The sequence below is a fragment of the Paroedura picta genome, chromosome 7 (genome assembly GCF_049243985.1).
Source record: "Paroedura picta isolate Pp20150507F chromosome 7, Ppicta_v3.0, whole genome shotgun sequence".
Taxonomy (NCBI): Eukaryota; Metazoa; Chordata; class Lepidosauria; order Squamata; family Gekkonidae; genus Paroedura; species Paroedura picta.
The window spans coordinates 37,364,658-37,385,144 of NC_135375.1; the positions used below are offsets into that span (position 1 = coordinate 37,364,658).

The 20,487-nt window shown below is 40.1% G+C and overlaps 1 protein-coding gene across 1 annotated transcript in view; it reads right to left on the bottom strand.

Annotated features, from left to right (window-relative positions):
* Positions 1-7,291: 7,291 nt before the first annotated feature.
* The window catches only part of HAPLN1 (hyaluronan and proteoglycan link protein 1), a 69,622-nt gene continuing 56,426 nt past the window's right edge, over positions 7,292-20,487 (bottom strand). Inside the window, exons 4-5 of the mRNA XM_077347539.1 lie at positions 16,823-17,125; positions 7,292-10,916 (exon numbers count right to left, since the gene is read on the bottom strand). Coding sequence (XP_077203654.1) covers positions 10,627-10,916; positions 16,823-17,125 — 593 coding nt within the window. The 3' untranslated portion in view covers positions 7,292-10,626. The remainder of the gene's footprint in view (positions 10,917-16,822; positions 17,126-20,487) is intronic.

Sequence of the window (20,487 nt, forward strand, 5' to 3'; positions counted from 1 at the left end):
CACACTGCCTGTATATTGAGGTTACTTGACAAATTACTGAATATTATTGTATTCTATGAAAACACATATGGGCCATACAATCTATGTGGATAGTTTAAAAACATTTTGGGGATTCTGTTGCGTTCAGATAACCAAGACATATGCCAGCTGCAGAGTTATCTATGGATAGTGTTATCAATTAATCTTAGACTGTGGAATGAGGTTCAAGCCCTGAAGTTTAAATTTCAGGCTTTTCTGTACCTAGTCTGTCATAATGTATCAATCCTAGGGTTTTACATTCTTCGACAGAATATGGTCTCCTGACCCATAACCCAGAAATTGTAGTTTCCCCCTTTAATGTTAGGAACTTCAAAAAATGCAAAACATCAATTAACAATGATCCTCTATTTCTGGACCAGATGTCCTAACATCAGAATTGAGACACAATTTTTTTACCAATATATTATTTAAATATTACCTAGTCGATGACCTTCTTATTGGTCAGATTCCTAAATCCTACTTGTTTCAGTGCTTTCCTGTTGGTCCTCAACCTTAACAAACAATTCAGATATCCTGGCAGGTTTATCTGAAGTTCAGTATTGCATTAGAACATTATTTTATTTGTATACAGCAGACCATCTCTGGAAATTTGGCCAAATAACCATTGCTTTGGCTAGCAATGCTGCAAAAGAATGACTGATTGTTCCACTTTAAGGCATATTAATTCCATAGTTTAATAGGAATTTATCATAATACATGTGTGAGAATTAGTATATGTGCAATTTTAAGAATGGAAATGTTATCAATGGACTCAGTTGAAAATAAGTTGCTTGTAATTGAAAATAAGAGCTATTTTAACTGCTAAAAGTTCTTTAGGACATTGGAGAAACCTGTGGTCTATCCCTTGGAGATTCTTGGGGCTGCTGTTATAAGGTGTAATTCCATTGCCTCAACAGTAACTTTATTGGTTCTGTGTTGGTGCATAATTGTCACTAACCGATGATAGTCTCTTAAAGAACATTATCTTCTTTGGATTTTTTGTTATGTTGCAGTCACATATAATAAGGTCACAAGGAAACACTATGCTGATAATATATTGTGTATTAATCAAACTTGAAATGATTTATTTTGAGTGGTAAGCAGATATTAGAAAGGATTTCAGGAAAAGCAGAATCCACCTGCCATTTCTTCTCTCCTGCAGGGAGAGCTGGCCAGGAAAAAGCAAAAAACTCCAGACCACTCCTCCTCCAAATCTATGATTTTATTATTATTCTTCAGTTGCCAGAAACAACAGGACAAGATTGGACTTCTTGTTATCACATCCATTTCTTATAGCTGGCCTCTTAAAGCAGGCTTGTTCCTAGCCCTTCAAAGTTGTATATTCCATCCCATCCATAGACCCTGCAAAGCTGCTGTGTTCTACCTTTTGTCTCTTTCGTGTACACTTTAAAGATGGATGTCAATGTTTTAAGTGCTAAAATAAGCAGATTTCTCTGTTCTTATCTGGAGTACATTTGAATTCTATAGGGTACACTGATGCTCTGTGCCACACTTCTACTGTTTTGTTGTTGTTGTTTTGGTCTGTGCCTTGCCATAAGCCTGCAGATAAATATAACTGTTCTATAAAGAATTGTTCAGCAGACAAAGTGAGTTTAGTCTCTATAAGCTTATGTCACAATAATATTTACAGTATCATGAAGCTTTGTATCAACCATAATTTCCCCCTTGTGTCATGATTCTTCCAAACATGGTCTTTGCCTTGTGAAGCATAGTCAGTTTTCCACTTTGCAGTGTAATGCAAAGTGAAAAGATATGGAGAAAAAGAGTTAAAACTGGCAATGGAACACTTAATAGAACACATAATAGTCAACAGAAAATATGAAAATTCAGCGGCATCCCTTGAGGCGGCCCATTTAGGAAAACCTGGCAACCTTTTAATATAACCACCAACATTCAAGTTATAGTTTCATTGGTTTTCTTGGCAAACAAGAGTTCACACATGGTGATTAAGTTCACATTGCACAATGCCAAAATAGTTTCTTTAAAATAACAATGCATTTAAATAGATTCTTTTAAATGATGGGACTGCAAGTAATGACTGATTTCTATGAAAACAGTAAGGTGCAAAAATATAATTACTTTTGCTCTAGACCTTATCTCTAGATCTCAAGAAACAGAAATTGAGAACAATCTTAGAAAATTTGAGTGCCAATGCCAATGCATAACTGATTTGTTGTGCTTTTATGAACAAATGATGTAATCTTAAACACACTTCCAAAGGGGGTTGGTAATAAGTTCATGAAAATTGGGGCCAGAAAGTATAGCAGTTGAAGTACATAGCCTGGATCTAAGTGTTCTGTATTGTACTGGGGAAAATAATCCTGGGGAACGCCCTGTAAGAAAAAAAAGAACCTAAAATGATCAACAATTTTTAGCCTGGTGAACATTTTACTTCATACATATGTTTTATTTGTTCAATACTTAAATACTTTGGAGGAGTTGCAGCAGTATCAAAACATTGAACATATGGGCCATAATCCTTCAAGAATTGTATGAGCTCACACCCATTGAAATCAATGGGCTGAAACATGGGTAATTTTACATTGCATTGTGAGTGTGGATTTTATGAAGAGATTGGCTCACAACAGTAAACTATAGCCTCAGAAGCATCACTTGAATACTTATTCTCATTTTGTTGAGAGTGTCCACTTTTTCCTCACCTAGTCTGATGCCATGTTTGGAAAACACATGGCTTGTATACTTGATATCTTGTACCATGAATTGCCTATCTTTATGAATTTTATAGCCTTTTTGTGTGTTCTATGAACTATGTGCTTTAAAATGGCATCATATTCCTTGTCTGCTGCTGCATCTGCAATAATATATAACATCTACAATAATATAGACAACTGGGATGTCATAAAAAATTCATAATTTTTCTGCTAAAATACTTCAATTGTTGACATGATACCCAGGGCCATTCCACACCCAGAAAATATAATCAGTCACTTACCTTTTGCAGATGCCATATTTTTGACATTTCAAATGATGTCTGTATCCAGCTTCCCAGCAGCAAAATGGCAGCTACTGGATTCCCCCAGCTTTGTAGCAAGAGCAGCAGGACAGCAACCAGCAAGCACTAGTGAAATTGCTGTGCATAACCAATGCAAACAAAGTAGCAAGATCTCTGTGTTAAGTGCCCACCCACCTCTCTCTCCCTTCTCCCACCAATGGGCTTTTTTTTCTTTAGCAAACTGCCTGGAAAAACACAAACTCGTTGCTCCAGTCAGTCAGTACAAAAAAAATTTCCCCCAATAGTTGATGCACAAGCATGCCTCTCAGATCTTCCCCACCGCCCCAAAAGGTAAAAAACAAACAAAAAAAGTTATTCTAAGCTTCAAAGCTGGGGGTGGCATTAAAAAAGCACTATGCATCTATGAGTAAATGCATAGGCATAGCAATGAAGAAGTTTCACTTTAAAAATGATCGCTTTTCCTTTAAGATTCGGGAGAAAGTTGATTGGCTTGCTACCATGATTGACAGGCAGGGAGAGACTCTTGGGTATAGTGAGTCCCTCTCCTCCATTTTAATCAGCCGTTCAGAATGCCAGGAAGTGGGAGAAGAAAGCAAGAGAGAGAGGAGGTAAGGAATGGCGGGGGGGGGGGGAGAGCATGCAATTTTTTAATAGTGTTAAGCCATTTCACTAGCCTAATGCTATTTTTTCTAGAAGTATAGAATGGCCCTCAGTCTGTTAAAGTAGTATATCCCCCATGGACAGTTAAAGATGCCCACTTCTGCTGATTCTTTGTCCAGTTTTACCTGCCAACAGCCATTCTTTTTTTCTAGGGTAGAAAATACCTTCTTCCCATCCAATTTTTCACTAATGTCTTCAGCAGTGGAAAAAGATTAATGTTGCATCAACACTGCTTTATTAAAATCACTTGAATCAAGATAAATACATAGTTCACCATTTTTCTTTTGTGATCACTAGGCTACTGACCCAAGGAGTGAAGTAATTTTTGTGATGATGCCTTGTGCTTCCAATTGGTACATTGTGTCTTCAATTCACTCGTTCCATGTATCCCCTATGATGTTATATGTAAACCACCCTGAGCCATATGGAAGGGCGGTATAGAAATCAAATCAAATAAATAAATAAAATGACCAACAGGAGGGATTATTTAGTCTGGAAATATGTGGTGAGTGTCAAACCCTCAAAAACATCTGAGAAATGCGTAAAGAGATTATCTCCTGGGTCAGGTAATATATGAGGTACCACGTGGAAACTCTTGAGGCGATCCAGAGTGATGCCACATTTCTTCAAAGCAGTAGAAGATCCTTTATTTCAAGCATATTAAAGGTTAGGTGGGCTTTACTGGGACCTGCTCTGCAATGAGACACAATTGCCCCTGATGGTTTTATGTGGGCACATCCAAAGCAATGACTGTGGCAGGTGTTTCCACCATGTGCACTTTTCCCATCAAATCACTTAGCCACTGCAGCAGGAAGAGTGTTTGCTTCAGCTCCACAGTCCGGTTTAAAAGAGATTAGTAAACCTGCTGTGGTCACCATGCTGTGCTATGCTTTGGAGTAACACTGAGATCATGAATAACATTTTCACATCCTTTTCTATCTCTGAATGTTCTTCTTTCATTCGGCATCTTTTAGCAAAATAATTTTTCCTTGAGCATTTGTAACAACTCCTACACCATGGTTGCTATATGTACTAGTCATGGCAGGTTGCCACACCTCTTCCTGCACCCACACGGGGGAGCATTTGGCCCGGTGTGTCTCATCTGCCCCCAATTTGTGCTTCTGCATTGGAGCTGGGGCATTGAAGTTTCCAGTGCGTAAACGGTCATAGACCCATTAGGGGTAAGGTCCACCTCAGAGCTCAAATGATGGCAGAGCTCGAATGATAATGCACGCTGCCAGCAGAGGTCAAACACAGGTTTGATGCAGGCCGTTGAAAAACCTGTTAGGGAAACGCAGAAGAAAGTGAAGCCTGCCGACCAGCCAGGGTACAACCAGATGCAGCACCGGAGAGAGAGTGTGCATAATTGGGGGGGGGGCGGCTGTCACCGTGGCTGCCCTGCTCTCCATCCTGCGGTCTCCGGCACCTTGACTGCTGCAGGCCACTGTGCCCTCCCTTGCCCTCTGTGTTCGCTGGGTCACCCCCCTTCCATTTCCAGCGGCCTGGACGCACTGAGAGCAACCATCATACGTGTCGTCTGCACCTGCGAGCGTCCTCAGCAGCCTGGCTGTCGGGTGCTTCTGGCGCAGTGGCCTGCTTGATGTACTGGGTACAGTAAGCCCCACACTGCGCTCCCGTCCCATTTGCTCCGCATTGCCATCTCTTCGGTTGTCGCCCCTAGCTGTGCCGTTCATGCATGGATTTGCTGCACAGCTTCCTCCTCCAGATCTTCTGTCCGACCCCTACCCACCGTACCGACGGCCACACATAATGGGTCATAGAGAAGCAAATATAGCAGCAAATACTTAGGAACTAATATTTAATCCATACAAACTTTGCGGCTCCTGATTCGCTCCTCCGAGTTTTTATCCCGGACAGAGCCTGCCCTAACTCCTCCCACACACCCCTTACTCTTTGGCGCCACGGGCGGTTTAAAGATTATACATACTTTATTTACCATCTCTCTGACTCTATAAGTTCTAGGTTGTACAATCATGTGCCCTATCATGTATTGTATTGTATTATGAATAAAATATTTTTTAAAGAATGAAAATAAGTAACCTGGATAGAATGTAATTAAATCTAGAACTGCATCAGTTTTATCCCAAACTAGTTAAAATCTTCCAGTAAACTGGTATAGAAATCTACCTATTCCCTGCAGGCCCATGTAATTACAAGACATTTCCATGTGATTTGCATAATTTTACACTTTTAAAGAGATATAGCTCTCTTTTAAAAGGCAAGGTTTACTATGCAACAGTGTTGTGGGTTTTTAGGGGGTAGGTGGACTATGAATAATATTTTCAGTTAAAGTACTGAACTGGTTGATTATCTGGAGCCTCCATTTCACTGAAGTTTGCTATAGTGCCCATACCTTCCTGTTAACTTCCAAAAATTTAGCTTCCACCTAACAAGGATTTTAACTCAAAGAAATACACACTTTGACCACAAGATCACAGTATTAAAGGGATACACTGATGTCCAGTCAATGTTTTTTTCTTATCTCTCTCAGCAACAAATTTTCAAGGATGTTAAACTGCCTCAATATAAAGGCTACACTTTTCATTAACTTAAATTAGAAATGTCAATGTCCTTAATTACCTGGGTGTATGGTTAATTTGCAAAGTAAGAAAAAGTAAAAATAAATGGCTGTAATGAAGAGTTTTATCAAGATTAAAATGCAGAGGAGTCTTTACAAAGTCCTTAAATTCATGTTAAAAACCTATTACTTAAGTGCAGGTCTAGGACCAGCATTTTCAAAATCCAGGATGATATTTGGAGAAAGTGAATTAGTACCAATGCAGCATGATTTCATGATCTAGAAACACTGGCTCATAAATTCTACAAGGATAGCCATGTTAGTCTTTGGTAGCTAAAACAACAAGGCTGCACACAAATATCAGAAACATTAATCTCTGCATGACAGGAATAAACCCAAAATCCTGGCTTGCATTTTTCCCTTCCATCTAACCCCATTTTGTCATAATGACTGAATAAAACAGCAAATTGCTGTTCTTTTGCTGCCAACAAAGATTCTCAACCATTTAATACTTAGAACCTCAGACTGTAGTCTGTAGACAAAAGAACATGCTATAATTTGTTCTTTTTCTTAATTTGGACATCTCAAAAAATTACAGTTAGATGGACAAGGATGTTTTAAATTAACCAGTCAGATATGAGCAGAAAATGTGAGGGTGTAAACTAGAAGACTTTCTTGTTATTTTGTGATATCTAAATGTAGCCATTTTTGGCAATATACAGACTAACAAAAAGGAAGTTATTATTTTTTGTTTAAATCCACATGCCTTATAGAATCATACAAAGCTGAAATTTTCATATAGAACAGCACAACAGAGTCTAATGACCATCAAAATCCTTCCACACTATTGTTATTTCTGTGACACTTAAACCACATCTCTGTCTAGTTAACAGCAGGCCTTGTATATTGGAGAATCAATGGTTCAGGAAACAAAACCCTGCACAAAATCATTCATGAAAGCATGCCATCCATTCTATCCTATTCCATTTACATAGAGACACCATTAGAAAATGCAAATTTTTGTTTTTAAAATTTTGTTTTTCTTGAACTATTTGAATCAAGAAACATACAGTCAAGGAAAAAGTTCCATGTGGTCTTTATTAATTGTAAATTCAACAGTAATTGGGTTGTCAAAGGGATCCAAAATGCAATTTTTCTTGACCATCACTATTTAGTTCCAATTATTCAGTTTTTGTGTGCTTTCTGTTACAGGCATTTCTTAAAATGACTTGATAGAACTTCCTAAACACAGTTTTATGTGTTTGAAGGGAATAAAAACAATTGGCCTTGAATATTTATATTTATACATGTAGTGATTAAATAATTGTGCAAAAAGAAGTCTTGCTGTGGGTTAATTTGTGTGAGGGGAAAAAAAGACCTGAAATGAAAACTATGTATTTGGGGGGGGGGAGGGGTGTGTCTCAAATTCTCCACATGAAACTGGAAGATGGGAAACCAGACTGTGGGGCAGAATCAACCCATGGAACAATACTTACAAAGCACCAAGGATACCTACTCAGTTAAAAAAACATCTTGAACCTTCACCTGTTTGTTCCCATATGAAATAGCCAAAGCCTGCTCCATCCCCATGGCTTATTAATGCTCTGAGGCTGGAAAACTCTGTCTGCCTTCATTTTCCTTATTTTATCATTGCATTGAACTTAAGCAACATTTAAAATTACTCTGGGTTTTTGACACTGGTACCTCCTATTGCTTTACTGCTTTCGCCAATAGCTTGTCAAGTAGGATGGTAGAAAGAGTACCTCTAATTTAACTTTCTTACAGTATCTTTTTATTCTCTCTCAAGTGCAAGTTGTCAAGGGAACAATCTGTTGGACATACCTGCTCCAATCATTCATATTCAATGTTTCTTATACTATAGCACAAGCAAAAAACATTTAGGAAAGCATAAGGAGTTTATGACCAGATCAGTTAGTCATGACTGTCCAACTGAAAGTGTCACTGAATTTATTTCTGATCAACGTAACAACGTTTTCAGTGGGACTTAATCTTGACTAATTTTGCTGGATTGGTGTCTAACAATCTAATCCTAATTAGAGTTCTAATCTTCTAAACCCATTGACTTCAATGAGTTGAGTATAGTGTAATTCTGCTAAGGACCGGACTGTTAATCTTGTAAACTAGTCTATCTGCTATGCAGCATACAGTGTTCCTTTTATACTCAATCTGAGAATTAACTCCATTAAAAAGAGAGATTTTCAATCAAAGATACATCTCCATTGCTCCTTTTATTTTTATCAGAGTAAAGGCAAAATCTATAGAGAATTCTGAACAATATAGCACACAATTTGAGAAATTGTCATCTCCATAGTGTTCAGTCTGGGAGTGAAAATGAAGAATGTTGGTGTAACTGGCTACAATTTTCTTGATACAGAACTCCTTTATAACAAGAACATTTCAATACACCAGTCTTGTTCCTCTAGAACTTCTTCATTCAGTGGTGGAAGAGCTCCAGTCTTGTTCCTCAAAAGCTTTCTCATTCAGTGGTGGAAGAGCTCCATATAGGGCTGCCAGCCTACCTGGTGGAGGTGAGGATACCCTGACAATAGGCTCTGTCACTTGGCATCAATCAGCTGGCTGGAAAATGGACTTACCAGGAAAAGAGGAAAGCCCAGACCACTTTGTCAGCATCACAGAAGAAGTGGTATCATTATCCGGTGATGTCTGAGGCCCATTATGCACGGGGGGGATAGTGCACATTCGGGGTGGAAAGGTGGTGACTAAAATCACCGATAACACACGGAACCAGCTGCTACCAGATACAGATTCGGTGCATGCTGCCGAAAAAGCTGCGTTAGCGAAACACGGAAGAAAGCGCAGCTTCCGGGTGACCGGGGCACAACCAGAAGTGGCGCTGGGGTCGCCGTGTGCATAGTCGGTTACTCTGGGTTTTGCCGCCATTGCGTCCCGTCCCGTGCATAAGCGGTTTGCTTCACTTCTTCCCCCTCCACATTTTCCATGTGACCCAAAATTGCCGTTTTGGCAGCCGTGCATAATGGGCCTGAGTGATGCTCTGGTATTTGGGGAAAACTCTACAGTAGAAGCTATTTTTACCATAGAGCTTTTGTCCAAATACCAGCGCTTCAACCATAGCATTTCCCACTAAATACCGTAGTATCACAGTGATGTCACAGCATAATGTCACCTCCTGTGTGAGGCCAGTAAAATGGCCTTGACCTTCCTCTTTCTCCAGATAAGTCTTCTCCTATCCCCCTCTCGTTGCTAGGAGGAACCTGGCAACCCTAGCTTCATAGCAAAAGGAAAGTATGCATGGATCTGCTGCCATCTCCATTAAAATAAATGGAAATACCCATAAAAGAGATTTCAAACACACATAAATTGGAATGAACGCAGGAAAATGACTGGAGGTAGACATACTTCCCCTTTCCTAATTGAAAGTTATCTTCTAAATCACCAGAATGGGTGTCAAAGTTCATTGAAATGTTTAACTCTTATGTGTGTAACTAAGAAAGAAGTATTAAATATTTTAATGATCCATTTATAAAGACAATAATACTTTAAAAGCTAACATGAAATCAAGCTGCTAAATTTAATACATTTGTTTTCTGTCCAGCAGTTCATTAATATATAACTGCCCTGAGTAGATGCTAATGCAGCTTAACAAAATGGCCTTTAGAGTTTTTAAAAAAATAAAAGCCTCCTTAAAGCTACTCAAAGGTAATGCAAACTACCTCAGCCATATTTAGGCTGCATTAGGAGAAAGTAGGGTCCACTCTTCAATTATTCATATGCACATTCCTACTTCATACACAATAAAATGAGGAATGCTGTTTCAGAAGATCCGACTGTCCTTGCTGGAATGTTATGGAATTATTTAGCAGATTGTTTTGCTAAAATGAACAAACATAAGTTAACCATTTTTCATAACCACCGTGGGTTTAAATTTTGTCTTAAAAATTAACTCCATTCAAAACCACATGAAATGCTAGTTAAAAATGAGTATAGTTCAGACCTCAAATTACAGTCATTATCCTCTAGTCTATTTTGACATGATACAAATATGTAAACTTTGTACTTCAAAAGATTTTTTTTTTGCTTTGAGTAGCCTTACATTCTTTAATGTAGTCATAGCAATGATCAAGCTATTGCATGCCCCATTCACCAAAAATATGCTTTGTTGTCGGAATGATGTAGCTTAAACACACTTTAAATACTTCCTTACCTAGAGCTTCCTTTAAATTATATTAATTTAAAATATTTATTGAATGATAGCTTAAAAAACTAATTAATGGATTGGTTTTATGAAAATGACTTTTTACAATAAGTAAAAAAAGGTTTATCACAGTTTTGGTAACTTGCATGAGTTCGTGCTGAAAAAAAAAATCCTTCACATGTTCTTGATGGATTGGAAATTGCTGTGCTGTAGTTATTTTCACTGGTATGACCGGAAACAGTAGACACCATAGAGCTTGTGCTTTTTATCTGGAAAGCCTACAAAGCGGACTGCTGCTTCATTAGGACTACAGCGTTTTCTTGGCTTGGAGATGGGGTATCGCACGCTGCCATCAGCCAGCCAGCCGGCATCACAGCGGTCATATCCTAGAAGCTTCCAGGCTGCAAATAGTTGGCCTACTTTAGCAATCTGTGCACCATCTTTGAGGCAGGCTTGTACGGCTTCATCATAGGTCAGTTTGGTTGGGTGTATTAGGTAATAAAAACGGCCTTAGGAGAGCAAAAAACAAACATTTATAACAGATAAATGGGATGATTAATAAAATTAAAACATATTTTCTTGACTCAATAAAATAATATAATTTTTACAACTATCAAGTTAAAATTCTCTTTTAAAACAGGTCCCATTAAATGATACCTTTTCCTCATATTATATTACCGTTACTAAATTATCTAATTTTACTTCATTTATATCCAGCCTTTCTTTTCAGTAAGGACTCATGATTGGTTACAATATTCCTCCATTTTATTCTCACAACAACCTTTCACTGTAGGTTATACTAAGAATGTCAAACTGGCCCAAGGGGACCTAGTGACCTTCCATGGCAGAGAGAGGATTTAGAACTGTGACTCCCAGACTCTAGGCTGACAATGTAACTACTATACCACACTGGCTGGGAAACAAGGTTATAAATAGGGATGCCAAACTCTAGAAATAGGGATTTCAAGTTCTGGAGATCCAACAGAATTACAACCCATCTCCAGACTACAGAGGTCAGTTCTCCTGGAGACAATGGAAATGTTGGAAGGTAGATTCTATAAGAATGTTCCTCACTGAGGTCCTTATCCTCCAGAGGCTCTATCTCTGAATCTTTACAAATTTCTTGACCTGGTCTGGTGACCCTAACCCTCCCCCCCCCATCTCTGACAGTGGTCAGGAGGGAATCGGCAACTTCGGTAAGAATTTTTTTTAATAATCTAAATCAAATTTGTCTTTAAATTTTGGCTAGGCTTGCAAATAAGCCTAGCAGAATCCCAGAAACCCTAAAAAACTATGATTACCAGGTACTGTTAACCTGAAAAGCTTCTGTTGGTAAGGCTTTCAGTCCTGGCAAGGGTACAGAATATCTGGACTCCTGTTCCCTAAAAGTTGTCATCTAAAGATGAAGAAGAGTTGTTTATGCCCTAATTTTCACTACTCAAAGGAGTCTCAAAGCAGCTTACAATCACCTGCCCTTCCTCTCCCCACAACAGGTAGGTGGGGCTGAGAGAGCTTTGAGAACTGTGACTCACCCAAGGTCACCCAGCTGTCTGCATGTGAGGGAGTGGGGCAAAACACTCTTCATTTCTTGCAAGAATGACAGAAGCCAAAAGGGAAGCTGCAAACAGTGAGCACAGAATGGTCCCATCTGGAAAGGGCCAGGACATACTAAGATTGCAGAACATTCAGGAAAGTCCATTTTTATTATAATTAACGTAATTGGAACTCAGAAGTTGGTATGGTTGGTGAGGGGGATGGTTGGGTGGGTGGTGTGGGAGGGTGTTGGGAGTTTTAATTGAAGAAGGTTTTAAATTTTGACTATGAATGTTTAAACTATTTCGGAAACCATCTCAAGCCAGCTTGTGGAGAGGGGTGGCCTATAAATATTATAATAATGCTGGTCCACTGTGGATTAAAATGGATCTACTCAAATGGCTTTGAGTTCACAAAGTTACATTCACAAACTCCTGGAGGTTTGGGGTGTAGCCAGGAAGTTTGGGGCAGGAGCTCTGTGGGGATATTACCATAGTGTTTGCCCTCCTAAGCAGCCATTTTCTCCAGGGAAACTGATCTCCTGTAGACAGGAGATCAATTGTAATTCATGGACATCTTTAACTCTGTCCTGAAGGCTGCCAACCTTAAGAGCCAGCTTGGTGTAGTGGTTAGGAGCACCAACCTCTAATCTGGTGAGTTGGGTTTGATTCTCCGCTCCCCCACATGCAGGCACCTGGGTGACCTTGGGCTCGCCACAGCACTGATAAAGTTGTTCTGTCTGAGCAGTAATATCAGGGCTCTCTCAGCCTCACCCACCTCACAGGTGTCAGTTGTGGGGAGAGTGTAAGCCTCTTTGAGACTCCTTTGTGTAGAGAAAAGCACCATATAAGAACCAACCTTCCTCTTCCTACTTCTTCATGCAAATGCAGCCTTCAGAATTATACCACATCTTCCTCTGTAACTAGTCCAGTTTCACTTCCACTGTTTTTCTGCAGTTGGTTTTTAAATCTTAGTCTTTCCCCTAACTTACACTTGAAAGAAAAAAAATCTGTTTTCTGGAAAATGCACATATATACGCATCTTGAGATGAGATGCAAAGGCAGCAGCTTCTGCAATTACGTTATGCATATGTACATGTGTGTGTTTGTGTGGGGGAAAAACCAAGGCTTAAGGCCAGGTCAGTAGATACAAGCTTGACCTGACTCAGCAATCTGCAACAGCAGAGGCTCTGCTTTAACTCTTCTCTCCAAGTAACAACTATTTTATGTTAGAATGTAACATCTCATAGGAAAGTCACTGCCACAAGGAAATGTGATTACTGCCTACAACCCCTATGAACATTTTCGGGGGAGAAACTGCATTTTCAATACCGATTAGCCTTAGTCTCTTTTAAAATATGTATTGCTTTCATTTATACAAACTGCATAAATGTTATAGGAGTTGCTTGCATAAATGTAATCAGCCTGCTATGGAACAACTAAGCTGGATATAGATCAAGTAAACATTTGCACAGTGTTTTAACTTTGGCTTTCAACAATATTTGTTTTGGAGAGGCAAATTCAGGCTTGAAGCACTCTTGCCCAAAGCAAAGTAACTGTTTAGTCTTTTCATGTTTTAAAGCAAATAAATGTTGTGCACAAGCAGATTTTGGGAGCATCTCTTCGTTTGTGGGATACAGGCCAAACATCTGTTCTGCACCATGCATTAAGTTGCATTCAAGAGGTCTTGTGTATGAGTCATGCAAAAGAGTCATCTTGTTGCTCTACAATGAAATCTCTTTGGTTTCTTATTTCTGTCTTTGCTGTTATACAACACAGTGGTTTCTAGGCATTTATTGATTTGTCAGGTTGTGGTTCTGCTGCTTCCCCATTTTTTAAAATCAAAAATGATTTATAGGGCAAACAAAGGGAAACTTCTTTATATAACCAAAGAACAATGTATCTTAAATAATGTTTCATCCTTTATCTATTCCCCTCCTACCTCCAATACAGAGGGTTTGCATTAGGATGCTATTCGCAAACATTGTTTGAAAGCCAGACTAGAGTAGTGGCAGAATGCTGGAACAGAATCTGGGAAAATTAGGCTGAAATCCCCATTGGCCCAGTGATCTTGAGTTGGTCACTCTCTCTCTCTCAACCTATCCTACTCCAGAGGGTTTTTGTTGAGAAGATAAAGTGGAGGAAATGACAATAATATAACCTACTTTGGGTTCACATTGGCCCATTATGCACGGGGGGAATAGTGCACATTCGGGGTGGAATGGCGGTGACTGAAATCACCGATAACGCACGGCGCCGGCTGCAACCAGCCGCAGATTTGGTGCATGCTGCCGAAAAAGCCGCATTAGCGAAACGTGGAAGAAAGCGCAGCTTCCAGATGACCAGGGCACAACCAGAAGCGCTGCCGGGGTCGCCACGTGCATAATCAGTTACTCTGGGTTTTGCCGCCGTTGCGTCCCGTCCCATGCATAAGCGGTTTGCTTTGCTTCTTTCCCTTCGCGTTTTCCATGTGACCCAAAAACGCCGTTTCGGCGGCCATGCATAATGGGCCATTGGGAAGAAAAATGGAGTCTAATTGGCGAAATAATACTGTTTATTTCTGCACTGCTTTGTCACTTAACAACTTTCAAAGCAGCTCACAGCACATAAATCCAGTTAATTAATTAATTAATTAAATTTATATACCGTCCCCTTGTGGCTCAGGGCGGTTTACAGAAAACTTGGAAATCATAATACAGGTAAAAACTTCCCAGTACTGGAATGAACCACTATGCCAGTACTGCAACCAATGAACCAATACTGGAAGGAATGAACCATTATAGAAGCCCTGTTTCTGGTGGATGCCAGTCTTGCCTGCACAAAGCTGCAATGGAATATAATTAAAGAGCCATAAGATCTATAGATACTTTCTGTGGTGAGGCTGAAGCTAAAGAACCTCCTGTATAGGAAGTTTCCCTTGGTATTCTGCTAACAGAATTGTAGATTAAGAAAACAACGACAATGGTGTTTGCTTGTTATTACATATCTTCCTTGTTTGTTTTTAATCAGATCTTCTAAGAGCCACCTTTCTCCTACACAGCAGCCAGACCAACCCAAATATTGCATAAAAACAAACTCTATTACCTGCCTGGATCTAGAAGTCTCCAAGGTAACCAATAACCTTGGACTTTGTTCTGCCCTTGAGCAGACTCTTTTTGCTACTTGTAATATTTTCAAACTATACAGACAGGGCATTGTAAAAAAGTGTAATGCATTGCCTTCTTTTAGCAACACAGGCTTAGTTACAGAAGTGAAAAGTTGCCACTTCTTCCTATCCCCCCAGCTTTTCTTTCTCTTTGCCCTCCAACTAGAAATATGGAGTAAGAATCTATGAATCTGTTCTGCTAGAACTGGAACTAACTAGAAAGCGAACTAACTTTCTATATCAAACAAGTCTTCTAATGAATCAATGAAAGGCCCCTTGTACTGAAGGAAAGCATTGATGCCAGAAGAACTAGTGAGAAGAGGCCCATGGCTTAGTGATAGAGCATGCAGAAGATCCCAGGTTCAGCCCCAGTATCTCCAGTTACAAGGCTTGGGTAGGAGATGATGTGAGAGACCTTTTTTGCTTATGAACTTGGAGACCTGTTACAATACTGAGTTTGATGGAACAGTGGTCTGTCTCAGTATATAAGCAGCCTCATGTGCTCCAAGCCATAAAAAAGCCATGTTATCATGTTTTGCATGAATATGGCAGACTTCCCGCACAGACAAAAGGCCTCTAAATGGCAGGAAAATACATTTATAAAACTGCCCAAATTAGTTGATGGCTGCTCTTTCCATTACTCATTTCTTCAGGCAATGCTACCAGAACAACAGAGTGACACATGCTCTTATAAGAGTACATTTCATCAACCAGGGCCAGTTCTTATCAAGAAAGCACAGCTGAAATGAAAATGAGACAAAATTATTTGGTTTTCAGTTTTGTAATTACTGATAGCTGATTTCATAGTAATAATGTTTCTCTTAAATGCTTCCAAATACTTCTTGTTTTCTTCCTAGAGCAAAGGCTATCTGAAGAATAATTCTCTGCAGTAAATGCAATAATTTGCTGCTCTTTATCAGAAGCTCTATTCCAGGAGCCTCCACCGTCAGCAATTCCATCAGTAATTACAGAGACAGGATCTTTTCTGAGTGGTGCACAAGTCTTTGTGCTCCTTTGCTTTTCAGTGACAAACTGAGTGATACTAAGTGAGTCTACTCAAAATCCTACTGAGGTGCATTAAATGGGGCTTATTCCAGGAAGCTGTTCTTTTGATTGCACTTTCAATAAGGTTGCCAGACCCCGCAGTGGAGTCAGTGGTCCTTCATGGCCAGGCTTTGCCCACAAGCTGCTGATCAGTTGGCCAGTTGGGGGACTTACCTGAAGAAAGAGAAAGGCCCAGGCTTTATGGCTGGCTTTGTACTGGAAGTGATGTCATCACACCAGCAACTTACAAGAAGGTCAGTTTTACCATAGAGTGTTTGCCCAAATACTATAGTATTACCAGGATGTCACTGCTGTGGTGATGTCACTATCTATGCAATGCTAGCAATTAAGGCTGGGCCTTTCTGTTTCCTCAGGCAAGTTTTCCTCATGCTCAGCCACCTGCCAGGACAGACCTGGCAACCCTAATTGTTTTGGTGAACTGAAGTTTAGAACTTTTCTTCTTGCCTATTTTCATCTTCTTTTTGATTTTATGGCTTAGCTATTTTTTTCTTATTTCATGTATGTTTTAATTTGTTTTGCATTTTTATTACTACACTTGTATTTTCGAAATGGACTACCTTGAAGTCACTGCTGTCAAAAAACAGAGCAGAAATCATTTTAAAAACAGTGATATATTGAAACAGCTTTCTCTAAAAAAAAGATCCTTTTTAAAAAGAAAGTCAAAGCTGCTTACCATTAAAGTGAGACGTAAAACAGAAGACATCATATCTACTTTGATCTTTATTGGAGAAACCGTAGTTCCGGATTCCAGGCACTGTGTTCTTTCCTCCACAAGGTTCCCTGGGATTTGTGATGGGATATTGCACTGACCCGTCACTGAGCCAACCTGCATTGCACCAGTCTAGACCTGATCTCCATGCTTCGTACAATTGGTCAAAAGAAGCTATAACTGCATCTTGGTCCAGGCAGGCTTTCTGCGCCTCATAGAAGTTTAGGTTATAGCGACCCAGGCGTGGAAAGTAGGGAAATACAATGCCTAAAAAAGAGAAAGAGACAAAAAATGGAGGATGGCTATTAATTATTTAAATATATTAAGACAAGCATGTTAGGAGGTTTTGGGGAAATGGATGACTTATTGGAAGGGGGGAAATAAAGATGTCGGCAAGCTGGCTGTTTAGTTTGAGAGTTTTGCCTGGTTGTCTCCTTAGACAGCAGTCTTCTCTCACTGTAAGAAGCATAACCTTTCCTCTGGAATTCTATCAGTTCCTAAATGCATGCTGCTCCCAATGGTGGCTTTTTCCAATTTTTAAACTGCTCAAAGAGTGGTATATATATTTGGTTAAGGGCTAAGTGGGCAGAGTTCTAGCCAGTCGGGAGGCCCAATCATTGGGCCAAAGTTCTGACAGGGCCCGCCCACTCAGGGGCAATCTGGAGACATCACTGCCAGTCTGCTCCTGACCACCGCAGGGAGAGGAGGTCAGTAGGACTGCCAAGGGGGATGAGAACAGAGGCTTGGATAGGCTGCACCAGCCTTTTTTGCCCAAAGGCTGTCCTCTCATGTCCAACTGTAAATTGCTTCAGAACACTGACAGAACTGGCAGGAGGCTGGTGAGTGCGCTCCCTCCCCCTCACTTCAGGCCTGCTGTGAAGGAGACTCTGACAGCAGCTGATTGAGGGGAGGGAAGCATTTGCGAGAGCAATGCAGGGTAGTCTGAGAGCAAAGGTGTGGGTCTTCCTTTTGAGGGGGGGGCTTTCCCCTTCTGCCAAACAGTTGGCTGACAGGGAAGCCACAGAAAAGCCTCTTCTGACTTAAAATACTGCGGTGGTAAGTTATGCTGCTGGAAGGAAGAAACAACCAAGCAACTCTCTGCAGATTTGAGACCTACCACACAGGGTTGTTGTGTAGGTGAAACTGGAAGCTGTTGCAGAGGTTTTTTTGCCTCCTGTTTCATCTGCACAACAACCCTGTGCAGTAGGCCTCAAGTGTTTCAACTCCAGAATAACCTGCGTGGGAGACCTTAAATGTTTCTTCTCCTCAACCATGTCCAAACTCCATAGGAGCCCTTTCTGCCTAGGAAGCTGATCTTTATACTCTGCAGATGAGCTGTAATTCCAGGAGCTCTCCAGGCCCCACCTGGAGGTTGGCTACCTATGGGTTGGAGATATTGCTGGAGATTTGGAGGAGGGCCTTAAAATCATACAATACCCCAGAGTCCAGCCTCCAAAGTAGCCATTTTTGCCTGCAGAGCTGATCATTATAATCTAGTGATGAGCAGCGTTCTAGAGAGGATGGTAGAGGCTCACAGCCATTACCAGCAACTGTTTGCATTTTGGGGTGCAGAGAGACAGACAGACCGATATCAATCCTGCAAGTCTGGAAAGTTCAGGAAGATCTAAATAAAGAATATTTACAGCCTGAAACTGTAAATAGTGAACAAGTAAATGGCTGGGGAGACATGGGAACTAAAGTGACTTTTTTCAAGCTTGGCCTGGTAAATAAAAACTCCTATGAACTCAAAGACATAAGTGGTCCAGAATTTCAAGTGTAATTAGCTTTACAGGAAAGTAGACAGTGAGACTAGGTGATCCACCTTTATTAGGCAACTACTTGGCCTTGCAGACAACAACAGGGACTGCAGTTTCCAGCAGTAGGTCTCAGGCATGTGCTTCTGATATCATGACATATGTTGCAGAGATTTAAAAACAAAACAAAACAGTATTACCCCATCCCAGTTCTGACATGTCCAAGCACCATAACCTGCACTGGAATCTTTTCTGCATCCAGGCCAGTGTGCTGAACAGTCGCCGGGTGTTTGCGCCATTGTTCTGAGTGTTGTAATAACTTTCAACTCAGCAATTAATTAAAAGAAAAAAATAGCTAGGGTTCACCAAAAGCCCATCCTAGGATACTTCAGTTACTAACATCTAGATCCATGGAAATTTTCAGATTCTGGTGCAAGCTGATATTCACAGGTGTAAGCGCATTACTTCAGTCAATTACTTACATGTATATTCTCTACTGTATGTGATATAAAGTACAATCTTGAGGCTGATAAATCAGTTAAAGTACGAAAAGCACCTTGAACTGTAATATTTGTTCTGGGATCTCAGTGCAATGGGTACTTACTGACATACTTTAGCCAAAATTAGGTGAAACTATAAACAAAAGTGCTGTAATTAGGGAGGCTATTTGCCCAAGAGCATGAGCAACTTCTCACCAAGCTTCAAGCCCTGCCACTGCTCTTTGCTCTGATGGGAAAACGTATGTGTGGGTGTGGGAAAACAACATTATGACATCATCTCTAGTGCAACTGAGAATTCCTGAAATATTTATGGCTTTTATTCAAGACAAATGGCCTTCATAATTAAAGCATATTTGTGTATATTTCCCCATAATTTTGGTTAAAGTAGGTCAATCACATCCATGGCATTTACACCCTAGAACAAATATAGCACTTTCAAATGCCTGGCAAGACCATGGACAGGAACCCAAACAACTACAAGGTGACAGGTCTGCAAAAGAGGAATATCCTTTCAGTGGAAATCCAACATGTCAGTTTTCAGTTACAGTATGGAATGCCATTTTGAAATAATTTCTTGGCACATCTCCATCTCCTAGCACAGCCAGATCTGTTTTTGGGAAACATAAATTGTGTACCAGTTCACTTTATTTATTTACTATAGAACAAAAGATGTTTGCCATTCAAACCCAGCCAATTCCAAGTTCACTACAAATATTCCAATCAGTGCTATAAAAATATAAATAAACTGAAATAAACAATATGCTGGTCAAATTCTTTCGACAAATCTGAAATTTTCCTTCCACAACTGTTAAGTGCCAGTTCACGTGTATGCATCTGAATGAATGTGAAAATAATTGTTCACTGTTCCTATTAACATAGTGACATCATTTCTGGCATGCAATTTTTATCACTGAGTTTTTGCCCAAATACCAGAGAATCACCAGAGCATCACACCACAACGTCATATAGTTACACTGCCAGTGATGTCCTAGTTGTGTGTTTTCTCCATTGCCCCCAAAGTGAGGCCTCGAAGTAAATGGTTAGTATATCATGCTTATACTTATCAAACAGCTGCCCAAACTGGAAGAATAAGAGCAAGTCAGACTTAATCCTTGTGTCCTGATAATACATACTCAGGGATGCCAAGCCCACCTAGGGGTCATTTCTCCACACCCCCTCCTATTCAATCAGCAGCAAGTCTGCAAATGAGTTCCTGTGCATGGACAGAGAACAGTTTCAATACTTAACAACATAAGAACATAGGAAGAGCACTGCTGGATCAGACCAGTGGTCCATCTAGTTCAACACCCTGCCTCATATGCTGCCCATCCAGTTCCTCTGGAGGACACAGATACAGAGGCCTTTCTCTGATGCT